The sequence below is a fragment of the Rhinatrema bivittatum genome, chromosome 4 (assembly GCF_901001135.1).
Source record: "Rhinatrema bivittatum chromosome 4, aRhiBiv1.1, whole genome shotgun sequence".
In the NCBI taxonomy this organism is placed as follows: Eukaryota; Metazoa; Chordata; class Amphibia; order Gymnophiona; family Rhinatrematidae; genus Rhinatrema; species Rhinatrema bivittatum.
The window spans coordinates 86,735,312-86,751,487 of record NC_042618.1 but is presented as its reverse complement, the minus strand read 5'-3'; the positions used below and the strand labels follow the sequence as shown (position 1 = coordinate 86,751,487).

Genomic DNA, 16,176 nt, shown 5'->3' with positions numbered 1-16,176 from the left:
AAATCAGCTAGTTTTAGTAGTGGTTTTAGTTTTCTGAGTACCATGAGTTTTGCATAGCCTTCTTTTACTTTTAGCGATATGTGCTGTTTTAGATTGATTTCAGGGTCCATTATTATTCCAGGGTTTCGTACTTTTTCAGCTAGTTCAATTTTCTGGTTGTCTTTGAGGATTATTGGAGTTTGGATGATTTCAATATTTTTCCGTTCTAAGTGTGGAAATTCTGTTTTTTCAATATTAATCACAAGTTCCATTCGGTTTAGCAGTTGTTTTATAATGTCTAGCTACATGTTAGCTAGGTTTAACGTTTTCTCTAATGTGTCCTCGATTGGTAGCATTAGTTGAATATCGTCTGCATAAATGTAATGTATGATTCCTAGTCCTGCAAGCAGATGGCATAAGGGCAGCATGTATATGTTAAAGAGGGTTGCAGACAGGGCTGATCCCTGCGGTACTCCTGTTTTGAGATTGACTTTTTCTGATAATACGTTGTTGATCTGAACTTGGAAGAACCTATTATTTAGATATGAACTGAACCAGTTTATTGTTTTGCTCTGTAATCCGATTTCTTCTAGTCTTTTTAGTAGTATTTTATGGTTTACTGTGTCGAAGGCTGCTGATAAGTCTAGCATTATTAGAATGTAATGTTTACCGCTATCAAAACCTCTTAGAATGTTATCTGTTAGCGAGAGAAGTAGTGTCTCAGTGCTGTAGTGCTTTCGAAATCCATGTTGTGATGTATACAGTATGTTGCTATTATCTAGGTGTTCAGCTAGCTGTTTCTGTACTGTTTTTTCTATTAGTTTAGCTATTAAGGGAAAATTTGATACTGGGCGGTAGTTGTTCAGGATCAGGGGGTCACTGTTTTTTTAAATTTATGATTGGTTTTATAATTGCCCCTTTCAGTATATCTGGCATAGTTCCTTCTTCTAGGGACAGGTTTATGATCTTAGCTAATGTAGGGGAGACTGTGTTAGCTGTTTTCTTAAGTTCAAATGTTGGTATTGAGTCAATTTTGTGTGGAGCCAGGTTTACGTTTTTGAGCATGTATTCCATCTCGGATATCTCAATAAATGATGACCATTGGTTAACATCTCTTTTTTTGCATTTTAATTTCTTGATTGTAGTGTTTGGAAGTTTGTTTCTTAAGTTAGTAAGAAACAAAGAACAAAGCTGGAGAAAAAACCCGTCCACCGCGCCACACACCACCTACAAATCCCTTAGAACCAAGAAAGATTTCTACGCAAAAAAATCCACAACTTCATTTTTGACTCAAAGGAACTTTTCTCCTTCGTCTCTTCACTTACTAAACCATCTCCTCCCACCATTCCAGACCACCAAGCACTCAACAAAGCCAATGAACTCGCCGATTACTTCAAGGCGAAAATATCCAACCTCACCTATTCTCTCTCAACCAACAACCTTCCCACAATTCACCATCTCATAACCCTGCCTCATCAAAACTCTAGCCTCGAGTCATTTGAGCCCACCTCTTCGCTAGAGATAGAAAATACCCTCAAGAAACTCAAACCATCCTCCCATCCATCAGACCCATTATTTTATTTATTTTATTTATTTGCGTTTTTTTCTATACCGGCATTAATGGTTAGAAACCACATCATGCCGGTTTACATGTAACAAGGGGTGAGAACAAAGAACGGAACATAAACAAGTGCAAGGAGATCAAAAGTTACATTACAACAAGGGTCTTAAACTTGGAGGAGAGATAAGAATAAGAGAGCAGAACTGTAAGGATTACATTATTTACATTATATACATTATACTGTGAAGTTTTTTGTATAAATTACTATCTCTTATAAAATTGCTATCATTTAGTTAGGATCTGGGAAGGCTTACCTACTCACCGCCATCCCAAACACCATCTCAAAACCTATTTCTGATATTATCAACACATCTCTATCTCAAGGCTTAGTAACCAACTATTAAAATTAGCAATCCTCAAACCTCTACTAAAAAAACCAAACGCCTCTCCATCAGATCCAGCCAACTTCCGACCAATTGCAAACTTACCTCTCATTGCCAAACTGATGGAAAAAGTTGTCAACAAGCAACTGTCAGAATAACTGGAAGACCATAACATTCTGTCTCCGGCTCTGTATGGCTTTCGCAAATCCCTAAACAGCGAATCTCTCCTACTATCACTCACAGACACCATTCTCGTAAACATAGAGAAAAAACAATCCTACCTGCTCGTTCTGTTAGATTTGTCTGCAGCTTTTGACATGGTAAAACACACAATACTTATAGAACAACTAGCCAACATAGCATCAAAGGCTCAGCTCTCAGTTGGTTTCAGTCCTTCTAGAGCAACAGATTCTACAAAGTCAGGATAAACAACAAAGAATCTCATCCCATCCTCACAGACCGAGGTGTCCCTCAAGGATCCTCACTTTCACCCACCCTCTTTAATATCTACCTCCTCCCCCTCTGCCACCTACTCACAAACCTTAAGCTTACCCATTACCTCTGTGCAGATGACATACAAATCCTTATCCCGATTACAGAATCCCTTCAAAAAACTATTTCATATTGGAATGACTGCCTTCAGCCAATTAAAGACCTACTCTCTAGCCTCAACTTAGTTTTGAACGCCAATAAAACGGAAATGCTCATTATCTCCCATGACCCCACCATCATCTCATCAAGCTCCTCTCAACCAACAAGCTCAAACATCAATTTCTCACCTGACGTCAGGAATCTAGGAGCCTGGCTAGACACCAATCTAAACCTAAAAAAGTTTATAAACATTACCACAAAGGACTGCTTTTACAAACTGCAAGTCCTCAGAAAGCTAAAACCCCTCCTTCACTTCAATGATTTCTGGCTAGTACTTCAATCCATCATATTATTGAAGATCGATTATTGCAAATCTCTTTTACTCAGACTCCCCTCTAACTCTATCAAACCCTTACAGATGGTTCAGAACGCTGCCGCCAGAATTCTCACAAACTCCAACAAAAGAGAACATATCACTCCAATCCTCCGTAACCTTCACTGGCTTCCTATCAAACACAGGATCCTTTTTAAAGTTCTTTCAATCATCCACAAAGCGACACACTACCTCGCCCCCATCATGTTAAGCACACAACTTCAACCTCATACATCCTCCAGACCCATAAGAAGCGCATACAAAGGCACACTGTATGCCCCGCCTGCAAAAACATCACTAAGGAAACGAGCACTATCCTCAGCAGGCCCCCACCAATGGAACGCGCTCCCCCCAGATCTACGACTGGAACCAAGTCATCAGGAATTCAAAAAAAAGCTAAAAACCTGGCTCTTCCGCCAAGCTTTCCCAGACACTTAATACCGCCCAGATGCCTTGATAAACTCAATCATGAACTTCCTCACTGAGTTATCTTATTCGGGCTCTCTCTATCATTCGCTGCTACTGGTCAGTCCTCCACTTAATCCATCGACTTATTCTCTTTCATGTTACAAGACTACGTTGCATCACTTTTATAACTTGAAAACTCTTTTAGGCATTTTCCCGGATCTAATGCCCACAACAAATTTCAGCACAGAGCGATTTACTCAAGTGCTAGTACTCACAATCCCTATATTCCATAGTCCCTCTCGTTTTCATTTCCCTTGTCCCCTTTTTAAGCTACTTTACTCAATTGTTTTTTTTAATCTGTACCATTGTCCCGACCTCAAATCTGTACCATTATCCCAAGTTCAAATGTCCTTTGCAACCTTTAATACTACACCGAGTTCAAATGTTCCCTATAACTATGCTATGTTCAATTTTGTACTTTGTTATATTGTTCAATATAAAGCCCCCACCCCCCTTTTCTCCTTGGGTGTTCTCATTCTGAGTCTGTAACTGTACCATTATACCTAGTTCGAATGTTCCCTGTAACTATACTACGTTCAATTTGTACTTTGTTCTATTGTTCTATGTTCTATTGTTCTATGTAAAGCCCCTACCCCCGTTTTGGGCGTTTCACTGTTTTATGTAAACCGGAGTGATTTGTATTTCATACAAGAACCTCGGTATATAAAAATTAAAAATAAATAAAATAAATAAATAGTAATTTTGTCACTGAAACATTTGGCAATTTCGTTACATTTTGATTCTGGTAGATTTTGTGGTTTGTCATTGGTGAGATTTGATACTATTGAGAATAAGGTTCTTGGATTGTTAGCAAACTTTTCTATTTTATTGCTGTAGGATTCTTTCTTAACATTAAGGATTAGTTGTTTGTAAAAAGTTAGATGTTTTCTGTATTTAGTTAGGGTTTCGGTTGTTTGGTGTTTTCTCCATCTTTTTTCCATTGATCTGAGAGTCCTTTTTGCATCTTTTACTTTTTTGTTATGCCAGGGATTATTTTGTATTGCTTCTTTTTTACGTATTGATTTGATGGGGTTTATTTCATCAGCTAATTTTTTGGTTGAGTCTAACCATGTTTCCGTAGCCCGAATAAGATAACTCAGTTGTTGTAGTCAATATTTGTTAGTTTTTCCTCTAGTTTGTCGTTTAGTTTTTCAATGATAAAAGGTGGTCGATATTTAAATTCTATGAGTTTATAATTTTGTTTGATTTGAGGTTTAAGGAATTTTATGTTGGAATGAATAAGGAAGTGGTCTGACCAGGGAATTTGCGTGTAGTCAGTTTTACAGTGTTCTAACAGTTGTGGTTGATGAAGGTGAGATCCAGGGAGTGTCCAGCTTTATGTGTTGATTTGTCTGTTATTAGTGAGAACCCTAATGCTGTCATAGCATCTATTAGTGTCTGGCATGTGTTTGATAATGGTGGACATCCATGTGAAGATCAAAATCTCCTAAAACTATGGTAGGTTTAGAGATGTTTAAGTGTGTTGTAAGGAATTCAATTAGTGGTGCCCTGATCCAGAACAGGTGGGGTACACCAGATCTGGACCTCATGGCAGTTCCGGGGAATGTGAAGACGATCCGGTTTTTCAGTCGCAGGAGAGAGGTCAGTTCTGAGGGCATAGACACTCTAGTACAGCCATGGCAGACAGGTCTGTTGCTGTACGTGTTTCCCCCGTGTTGTCTCATAGGGAGAGTGTTATGCCGCATCTGAGCAAAGTGATTCTGGTGGCACCCGAGTGGCCGCGCAGGCCGTGGTTTGTGGATCTAGTTTATCTGGCGGTAAACAGGCCCATATGTCTAGCACATCTGCCAGGATTGCTGCAGCAGGGACCCATATTTTCAGACCGGGCAGACAGCTTTTGTCTAGTGGCTTGGCTTTTGAAAGGAGGTAGCTCTGCATGAAAGGGTACTCAGAATCTGTGATTACTACCTTACTGCAAAGCCTGTAGGTCCTCCATGTCTTTGGCTTATATATGTGTTTGTAGAGTGTTTGAGCAGTGTTGTTTCCAGAGTGGGTTTCAACCCTTAAGGGTGGAGATTCCACAGGTGTTAGCCTTTCTGCAGAGTGGTCTTGCAAAGGGCTTAGCCTATAATTCCCTTCAGGTTCAGGTGATGGCCTTAGGGTCTCTGTTAGGTAAGGTACAGGGCACGCTGGTGGCTGCCCAACCTGATGTGGTATGTTACTTAAAAGGGAAGAAGCATTTGCGTCCTCCAGTCCGGAAGGTGAGTCCGGCCTGGAACCTTAACCTAGTCCTCAGGGTTCTGTGTGGTCCCCCATTCAAACCGGTTAGAAGGGCATCTTTGAAGGATCTCACCTTGAAGACTGTTTTCTTGGTGGCTATTTGTTCTGTCAGAAGAATTTTGGAGCTTCAGACATTGTCTTGTAGAAACCCCTATTTGAGGATTTCGGATGATGGGGTATCATTGCGGACAGTCCCTTCCTTTTTGCCTAAGGTGGTGTCGTCTTTTCATCTTAACCAGTTGATTGAGCTTCTGGCATTTCCGAATTTGTCCCATCAGAGCTGTTGGCAAAAGAATTGCATTGTTTGGATGTGTGACAGGCGCTCTTGTGATATCTCAAACTGACAAACTCTTTTCGGTGAACAGATCATTTGTTTGTCCTTTTTAGTGGAGCCAAGAAAGGAGATAAAGCTTCCAAGGGCTCTATTGCTAGATGGCTGAAAGAAGCTATAAGTTCAGCTTATATATAGGGTCGTTTAGCTCCAGAGGAGTTGCGAGTGTTTTCTACTAAAGCGTAGGTGACCTCCTCGGTGGAGTGTCAATTGTCATTTCCACATGACATCTGTGGGCTGCGACATAGTCTTCTCTACACACTTTCACCAAACATTACCAATTGTATGTGCGGGCACCTGACAAGGTGGCTTTTGGGGAAAGTGTATTACGCACGGGTCTTTCAACTTCCCGCCCAGTGTAGGGGAGCTTGGGTACATCCCACTTGTCTGGACTGATCTGGGGTACGCACAGGAAAGGAAAATTTGTTCTTAATTTTTGTTCCTGTAGTACCACAGATCAGCCCAGAGACCCATCCCCTTCAATCAAAAGACTTCCTCACTTCTGGATGTTGTTGAGACGGTATGTAAATAATTGCAGAGTTGCTGGGCTGTGTCCATAAGTTTATTATGATCATTACTTATTATGTCAAGGATCCTGGTTCCAGGGGCTTCCTGCTGAATTTCTTGGCTCGCCCTTAGTTCAGGGTGGTTTAGTCTAAATATCTTAGCTTGGGTACAGGTCAATACCGAGGACTGCAGGTGGCACTCTTGGTTAAGTAGCAGTGCCTCAAAGTTTGTTCTCTGCCTCCATCTGCTGGTAGGGATGCATAAACCCACTTGTCTGGACTGATGTGTGGTACTACAGGATCAAAAATTATCAGGTAAGAACAGATTTTCCTATTGCACTGCTGCTACCCATACTGTGTTTGCTCTGAGGTGGGACAGTGTGTGTGTGCCTGTGTGAGAATTGATTGCACTGCTGCTACCCATACTGTACCTATTCTGAGGTGGGACAGTGTGTGTGTGTCTGTGTGAGAATTGATTGCACTGCTGCTACCCATGCTCTACCTGTGCAGAGGTGGGACAGTGTGTGTGTGTCTCTGTGTGAGAAATGATTGCACTGCTGCTACCCATGCTCTACCTGTGCAGAGGTGGGACAATGTGTGTGTGTCTGTGTGAGAAATGATTGCACTGCTGCTACCCATGCTGTACCTATTCTGAGGTGGGACAGTGTGTGTGTGTCTGTGTGAGAATTGATTGCACTGCTGCTACCCATGCTCTACCTGTGCAGAGGTGGGACAGTGTGTGTGTGTCTCTGTGTGAGAAATGATTGCACTGCTGCTACCCATGCTGTACCTATTCTGAGGTGGGACAGTGTGTGTGTGTCTGTGTGAGAATTGATTGCACTGCTGCTACCCATGCTGTACCTATTCTGAGGTGGGACAGTGTGTGTGTGTCTGTGTGAGAATTGATTGCACTGCTGCTACCCATGCTCTACCTGTGCAGAGGTGGGACAATGTGTGTGTGTCTGTGTGAGAAATGATTGCACTGCTGCTACCCATGCTGTACCTATTCTGAGGTGGGACAGTGTGTGTGTGTCTGTGTGAGAATTGATTGCACTGCTGCTGTCCATGCTATAGCTGTTCAGAGGAGTAACAGTGTGTGTGGGTGTCTCTCTCTGCTTGAGAGATGAATGCACTGCTGGTGCCTGTGCTGTACATGTTCTAAAGTGAGAAAGTATGTATTTCTGTGCATGAGAGATGCTGTACATGTCCTGAAGAGGGTCAGAGAGTGTGTGTGTGTGTGTGTGTGTGTGATTCTGCGTGAGAGATGATTTCATTGCAGTTGCCCATGCTGTACCTGGTCTATATGTGTGTGTGTGTGTGATGATTGCACTGCTGCTACCCATACTGTGTTTGCTCTGAGGTGGGACAGTGTGTGTGTGTCTGTGTGAGAATTGATTGCACTGCTGCTACCCATGCTGTACCTATTCTGAGGTGGGACAGTGTGTGTGTGTCTGTGTGAGAATTGATTGCACTGCTGCTACCCATACTGTGTTTGCTCTGAGGTGGGACAGTGTGTGTGTGTCTGTGTGAGAAATGATTGCACTGCTGCTACCCATACTGTACCTATTCTGAGGTGGGACAGTGTGTGTGTGTCTGTGTGAGAATTGATTGCACTGCTGCTACCCATGCTATAGCTGTTCAGAGGAGTAACAGTGTGTGTGTGTGTGTGTGTGTGTGTCTCTCTGCTTGAGAGATGAATGCACTGCTGGTGCCTGTGCTGTACATGTTCTGAAGTGAGAAAGTATGTATTTCTGTGCATGAGAGATGCTGTACATATCCTGAGGAGGGTCAGAGTGTGTGTGTGTGTGTGTGTGTGATTCTGCGTGAGAGATGATTTCATTGCAGTTGCCCATGCTGTACCTGGTCTATATGTGTGTGTGTGTGTGTGTGTGTGTGTGTGTGTGTGTGTGATGATTGCACTGCTGCTACCCATACTGTGTTTGCTCTGAGGTGGGACAGTGTGTGTGTGTCTGTGTGAGAGATGTTTGCACTGCTGCTGCCCATGCTTTACTTGTGCAGAGGTGAGACTGTGTGTGTGTGTGTGTGTGTGTGTGTGTGTCTGTGACAGAGATGAGGGCAATATTGCTACCCATGCTCTACCTGTGCAGAGGTGGGACAGTGTGTGTGTGTATCTGTCTGTCAGGTCTATCCAGTACCGAGCGGTAGGAAGAGCTGCGTTAGTGCCCGGCGCACCCGCGGTTGCCGCACGCACAGTGCAGCTCACCTACCGCTCGATCCTGAACACTAATTTTATGCAAATGAAAACCGCGTCTAAGAAGGGTCCGTGAAGCCTTAGGCCCGCGCAACCCATTTTACTGGATAGAGCGCCTATACAGTATCCTGGGTGCGCTGGCCTAACGCTTCACGCCACGCTGGTATCTGTCATTTGAAATGTCATTTGAAATGACAGATACCTCTCCCCTCTTCCCGAAGCAAAAAAAAAAAAAAGCGAAAAAAACGTAAAAACAAAAAGTAAGTCGCTTCGCCGCTTTCCCCCAGCCCCCGCTCACCTGCCCCGGCCGCGATCATGGGTGCCGGTCTCTGGGGCAGCCCCAGTCCTCTCCCCTCCTCCCGAAGCGCAAAAAAAAAAAAAAAAGCGAAAAAAACTTAAAAGCAAAAAGTAAGTTGCTTCGCCGCTTCACTGTCAGTCTCTTCTTCCCTCCTCCCGGAGCAAGGCTGCTTTTCGCGCCCTGCTCCGGGAGGAGGGGAGAAGAGACTGACAGTGAAGCGGCGAAGCAACTTACTTTTTGCATCCCGGAGCTCTCCTGCCTCTCGCTGGTGACTTACTTTTTTTGCAGCCGTCCGGCCATCTGGAAGAAGGTATCGTGGCCTCCCGGGGAAGATGGATGCCAGCACAGGGGAAAGTGGCCCCTGTGCATGCAATTGGCTGCTCAAGACGTGACGTCACGACGTTTGGCGTCACGGCACCCATGATCGCAGCCGGGGCAGGTGAGCGGGGGCTGGGGGAAAGCTTGCCACCTACCCTTACCCCTGCCTCTACCGCAGGGGTAAGGGTAGGCGGTAAGTTAGCAGGTTAAATGCGCGACAAAACGGCAGGGAAAGATAGCGATAGTCGGGGCGCGGGTTACGGGATGCTAGGGAATAGCTAATTCGCTCGTTTGCATGCAATATACCTGCCGCGTGCGGAAGGGGTTGGCCGGGGATTTTAGGACGCGGTAGGAGTAGATTAAAGTGGATTCAGGATCGCAGGAAGGGATAACGCGGCTGGAAAGTGAGTAGAACATGGCTTAGGAGCGGGGTAAACGCGGCCGCACTTTACAGGATAGACCTGTGTGTGAGAGATGAGTGAATTACTGCTGCCCATACTGTACCTGTTCAGAGATAGATCAGAGCGTGTGTGTGTGTGTGTGGGGGGGGGGGGGGGCGGTTGTGTGTGTGTGTGTGTGTGTGTGTGTGTGTGTCTGCATGAGAGATGATTGCACTACTGCTGCCCATGCTGTACCTGTTCCGAGGTGGGTCAGTGTGTTTTTCTCTGCGTGAGAGATGATTACATTGCTGTTGCCCGTTCTTCACATGTGCTGAGGTTGGGCAGTGTCGTGAGAACATCTTGCTACGACTGTCTGTTCTGTAGTGGGGTGCTTTATAGGGTAGACTGGTATGACTACTGGTTATCGTTTCCCTGCTTTGTGAGCAAAGGTTTTACAATTTCCAATACTATTGTCCCAATATTATTCATTAGTAATAATGATCAAAAGTTCTACTTGAAAAAATCTCTCAAACATCTAAGTAAAATAATCAAATATAAGTAAGGCGATATTTTCTGCTAATCTATTTATTGTTTTTTTTAATTTATTTTCTCTAATATAGCAAATCAGTTCCCAGTTTGCACTCTTCTGCTCCCCCTGCCGTTACTTTCATGGCTTCAGAGACAAGGAGATTTGGGTAAGAGCCTGTTCTTTTCTCCCCCCCCCCCCCCCCGTTGTTGAAGCAGAGAGCGTTGTTGCAGTTGCATTGAATAAATAATAAATCGAGGCTATGGGGGACTATTTATTTATTTATTTATATTTATTTATAACTTTTATATACCGAGGTTCAATTAACAAGATTAATTATCACTTCGGTTTACATTACAACCAGCAAAATAACATAGACAAAGTCTTGTTTTACAATGAACAGGGAATAATAACCTGGATAAAACAAAGAACAGGGAAGAAATAACCTGGAAAACATAATGGGTGAAGCAAGTATAGAGAATAGGGTTTGTATAACTTGGGTGAAAAGCAAGGAAATTAAATAGCATCAAATGAGTATTCTTTTTTTTTTTGTGTAAACAATTTTTATTGCTTTAAAGGCTTTACAAGACAGAGTGCATAGTTTCTGAACACTCTCTGTAAGTATAACATAACCTCAAACAGAACAAACATGCCCAACCCTCCCCCCAAAAAAAAAAAAACTTTGTCCAAATGTTCCAATGTAAATCCATCACTGCCTCCATTGTCGAGGGATGCAGAAGCGATTAGTCCAACCAATTCCACTCATTTTATATCAAACTATGGTCTGGATTTATCAAAATGCGGTAAGTACTGCATGCGATAGCAAAAGGGGTGTGTTTTATGCTAATATAGCATTTATCACAATTTGCGCTAATTACCTGTAATTTACTTGTAATTTCAGCAACCATCATCTAGCACAGGGTCCAAGAGTTTAACCTGATTTCCCTTAAGAGCTAAAAGCTTCTTTGTGCTGTGGGTATAATCATTGGTTGCTTTTTTGAATTATGTGAACTTAAAGTCTCAAATAAACTGGTGCGGTACTTAACTGGATATGAAGAAATAGTGAGACTTCTCTGAGATGAATGCTGCTGAGTTGCAGGTCCCTTTCAGGTCTTCCTTGTACTTGCTTGTGTGGATGCTCTGTTGAAAGGTCCCTTTCATGTTTTCCTTTTCATATTCGGTAATATTACTCATGTGTTGACACAATGTATGAAGGTCCCTTTCAGGTCTTCCTTGTACTTGCTTGTGTGGATGCTCTGTTGAAAGGTCCCTTTCATGTTTTCCTTTTCATATTCGGTAATATTACTCATGTGTTGACACAATGTATGAAGGTCCCTTTCAGATCTTCCTTGTACTTGCTTGTGTGGATGCTCTGTTGAAAGGTCCCTTTCATGTTTTCCTTTTCATATTCGGTAATATTACTCATGTGTTGACACAATGTATGAAGGTCCCTTTCAGGTCTTCCTTCTGTGCTTGCTGTAAAATCACCTGACTCTGCAGGGTTTCGGATTGATCTTCTTCAGGAGTCCAGCTATCATCGATAGTAAGAATAAATTTATAAATGTGCCATATCGATGTTTATGCAGCGTACGACCCACGGCTTATCCCTGTATGATGAATCAGTTTAGAGACTTTAAAAATCTAGAGAAACGTGCTTCGTTGTTAAATTTCATAGGCACAAAACATATTGGAAATAAAGATATCTGCCGACAACAATTCTGGAGAAGGGCTTACCGGGTCTTTGTGTGTGATCAGCGCCAATATGAATATACTTTCTGTCAGTCCAGAAGCTATGACAGCGTCTGACGCAAAGCAGTGCATGCGCTGTCTTTTTTTATCTTTTGAAAAGCCCGCAAAATCGCGGGATGCCTAGCTCACAAAAAATCCCCATTATGTTGATTGTAATGGGGCTTAATAAATTTGTGGATACACGAGGGGTATAAAAATACCATTGTAGTTAAACTGTTGAATGTAAGAGAACCCAGTTGTAAGAAAAAGAAATTATATGCTATGCTATCTTGACGGCAGGCGCAACTGTTTTGAAAAAAACTTTTTATGTTGCAAGTGTGTGCCATTCTATCTTATTTAAGCCAGCAGGCTCAACTGTTTTTAATTTATATATCCAGAAATTTTCTCGGAGGTTTAATTTTGCTTGACGATCACCTCCTCTTAAGGACTCGGGAATATGTTCTAATATAGTCCACTGAAGATCCGTGTAGAGATGTCCTTCAGATATACAATGTGGGACTGTTGGTGCTTTTAAGTTCTTAGTGTTAATACGACTACGGTGTTCTATCTGTTACGGAGCGCTCGGAGAGCGATCCCACTCCTGGGAGAGGTGTGTGCCCTTGGGCCGCGGCTCGACGCCAGAGAGTCTGAAGAGGTGCCACGGGAGGCGTGGCATGCCCGCGCATGGGCTGGACGGAAGCAAGCCGGAGTGAAGACTGGAAGACAGGCCCTCCTCCGGGCCTGCACGCTTCAGAAGACCCAACAACGCTATGTTGGTCTTGTGAACAGTCCTCCGACCGTTCCCAGCCCTTTCGGACCTGCCGCAGGGTACGGCATGAAGCGGCAGGCCGGATGGAGGCCAGGGCAGCGAGGACTGGAACATGGATGCAGACGAGACTCAGAAACGAGATACTGGAAGTGCAGACGTAGACTCAGGCACAGGTACTGGACGTGCTGACGTAGACTCAGGAGCAAGGTACTGGAAGTGTAGACGTGGACTCAGAGACAAGATACTGGACGTGCTGACGTAGACTCAGAAGCAAGGTACTGGAAGTGTAGATGTGGACTCAGGAACGAGGTATGATGCTTACAGGAGACTCTAGGGCGAGGTACGAGACTGGCAACATGGAGCGCCCTACACAGCCCGCCCGTGGGGCTGGTCATGGACCACGACAGGGGTTGCCGCAGGATACCAGGCTTTCAGAGAGTTCAGGAATAGGGTAAGGGTTTCTCACAGATTCAGGAACGAGGTGCAAGGCTTGCATCACGAAGCGCCCTACTCAGCCCGCCCATGGGGCTGGTCACGAGATTCAGGAACAGGGTAAGGCAGGTAGCTGCAGTACAGGCAGTCTATAGCAGGGTTTGCTGCACACCGGCAGCCTGAAGCAGGGATTGCTGCACACCGGCAGCCTGAAGCAGAGATTGCTGCACACCAGCAGCCTGAAGCAGAGTATGCTGCACACCGGCAGCCTGAAGCAGGGATTGCTGCGCACCGGCAGCCTGAAGCAGAGTATGCTGCACACCGGCAGCCTGAAGCAGGGATTGCTGCACACCGGCAGCCAAAGGCAAGGCATCAACTGGACTAGAACACAGGATTGGATTGGAAGACAGGCTGAAGGCAGGAACATGGACAGGCAAACATCAGGGCTGGTACATCAAGCAGACATCGGGACTGGAACAGCAGGTAAACATCAGACGAGACGAGAAGCTCCAACAGAGAATGAGTAACACTGGTCCTTGCAGAAGGCTGGAACTGAAGGCAGCTCCTGGAACGAGGATCTCAGGAGTGACCAACTCCTTGCGAAGGCAACGTTAGACTGGAAGCTGGGCCCTTTAGTAGGGCTGATGATGACAACGCCCTGGGAGGAGCCAGCAGGGGGCCACACCTAGCTGGCCCTTGAAGAGGAGTAGAGGGGCACGCACCCGCACCCTAAGAAGCTGAAGAGACAGACTGGAAGCTGACGGCGTCCTCCCGACCACGTGGACCATCCAAGGGAGTCGGGCAGGCCGCGGAGCAGGGCTGCTCTGAAGGTGGAAAGGTGGCAGGCTGCTAGCGGCTCCCAGCCGCGAAGACTGAAGCAGGAAGGCAGGGCAGCGGGCGGCTGCGGAGTCTGTAGCAACCGGAGACAGAGGTAGGCGGTGGGTGAAGCGGGGTCTGAAGCAGGCTGTAGGCTGAAGCGGAGTCGGAAGCAGGCTGGAGTCAGAGGCTGGCTGCAGGGAGCTGGGGAAGCTGCAACAATGTAGAGAGCTGCAGGCACCGGCAGGGATGCCCTCCCTGCTGGCTGAGGACCCTGGGAGCGGCCGAGCATGCCGGGGAGAGCCAGGAGAGACAGCGGGGGTCCTGACTGCGAGGGAGAGCTCGCGACGGGTCGGTCCCGCTGCACGAGGCAGAGGGCGGCCGGGGAGGAGCCCGGACACCCCAGCGGGACCGCCGCAGTGGCAGCGGCGTTAGCGGCCCGGCTGGCCGCATGGAGGTAAGGACCTGCCCGAGCTCCTTGTGGGCAGGACCGCAACACTATCAGTCTAGTTTTGTTTTTGCTTGATGTACGTCCAACATAGGGTTTAGGACAAGGGCAGACCAATGCATAGATGACATAATCTGTATTGCAATTGGTACTATATTTATGTTTGACTGTGTATCCTGTATTAGGATCTTGCCACGTTGTGCCCTCTATTGTGGTACTGCAGGAATCACATTTCTCGCATGGTTTGTGGCCATCTTCCATAATTTGGGGCTGTGTTGTGTCAGTGGTAACTGCTCTGACTATGTGTTGCTTGATGTTGGCGCCCCTAGAATATGAAAACATGGGGGAAGCACTAAAGATGGGATGGATTTGGAGAACATGCCAATTGTGTTGAATGATTTCTTTAATCTTTTTGGTAAGATTTGTGTGTTTTAAAACACAAACTAAGGCTCCTTTATCTGATTTGGCTTTATACTGTAGCAAAAGATCTCTATCTGAGAACTTGGCTCTAATATAGGCTTTTCTAATGACTTTCTTTGGATAGCCTCTCTGTTGGAATCTCAAAGATAGCTGTTGGGCTTGGTATGTAAAATCCTCTTCTTGTGAGCAAATTCTACATGCTCTGAAAAACTGACCAACAGGGAGTCCATTCTTGAAGTATGTTGGGTGATGGCTTTCAAATCTTAACAAATTATTTCTATCTGTTGGTTTCCGATAGAGTGGAGTTTCTAGAATGTGGTTCACACTTTTGATTTGAATATCTAAAAAGGACAATGTCTCCTGGTGGTATGTAATAGAAAATTTGAGATTTGGATCTGCTTGGTTAAACCAATTATAAAAATCCAATAAGAGCTGTTCTGTTTCTTCCCAGATGAAAAATATATCATCTATATATCTTTTCCACATGTTCACGTGTTGAAAAAATATGGAAGGGTAAACTTGGGTTTCTTCAAATCTTGTGACGTATAGATTTGCTATGTCTGGAGCCAGTGGGGAACCCATGGCTACGCCATGTATCTGTAGAAATATTTCTTGATCGAAATAGAAAAAATTGTGCTTAAGTACCAATTCTGTAAGTTGTGTTAAGAAATCAGACGGGACTCATTGTGGTCTTATTCTGCTTTCAAAAAGATCTCTAAAAATTTTCAAAGCTTCTTGTTGGGGGATGTTTGTGTAGAGTGCCTCTACATCTAGGGAGACTAAATATGCTCCTGAAGGAAATGTATTAAAGGCTGTCAATTTTCTCAGCATATGTGCTGTGTCCTGTATATAAGATCTTGCTTGTTGAACATAAGGTTGACAAAATATGTGAACACATTTTGCCAGGAGAGCCATTGTGGCCAGTGCACAGGCTGGAGCTGATTTCTCTTTGTGGAACTGAATTTGCATTGTGGCTAAGTATTCTTGCTTATTACTTACAAATTTTGTAGAAGGCTTCTGTGAATAATTCCTGTCTGTGTTTTCATTTCTTTATAGTAAGATATTATTCTAGTAAATTAATTTGCTGTTTGGTTGCTCTGCTATAGAGTTAAGATAAAAAAAAAAAAAAAAAAACACTCCAGCTTTAAATCTATTTCTCTTTTGCAGTTAGCTGGCACAAATAATCTATTTAAATCTTAATATTGGGGCATAAAGACTGTTTTTAAAAAATTGACAAAAAAGGACAGACAAACTTCTAGAAGAGACCTGATCCAACTGGATTGGGTGTGTCTCAGACCTTGAGGGAGGTAAACTTAGAGAAGCAGGAGAGCCATTGTGGCCAGTGCATAGGCTGGAGTATATTATTGGTCTGGTTCTTTGCTAATTTGTTTGCTTT

General features: G+C 44.4%; 1 protein-coding gene across 1 annotated transcript in view; it reads left to right on the top strand.

Moving 5' to 3' along the window:
- Positions 1-16,176, top strand: part of BBOF1 (basal body orientation factor 1) — a 375,496-nt gene that overhangs the window by 337,788 nt on the left and 21,532 nt on the right. Inside the window, exon 10 of the mRNA XM_029597441.1 lies at positions 10,262-10,336. Coding sequence (XP_029453301.1) covers positions 10,262-10,336 — 75 coding nt within the window. The remainder of the gene's footprint in view (positions 1-10,261; positions 10,337-16,176) is intronic.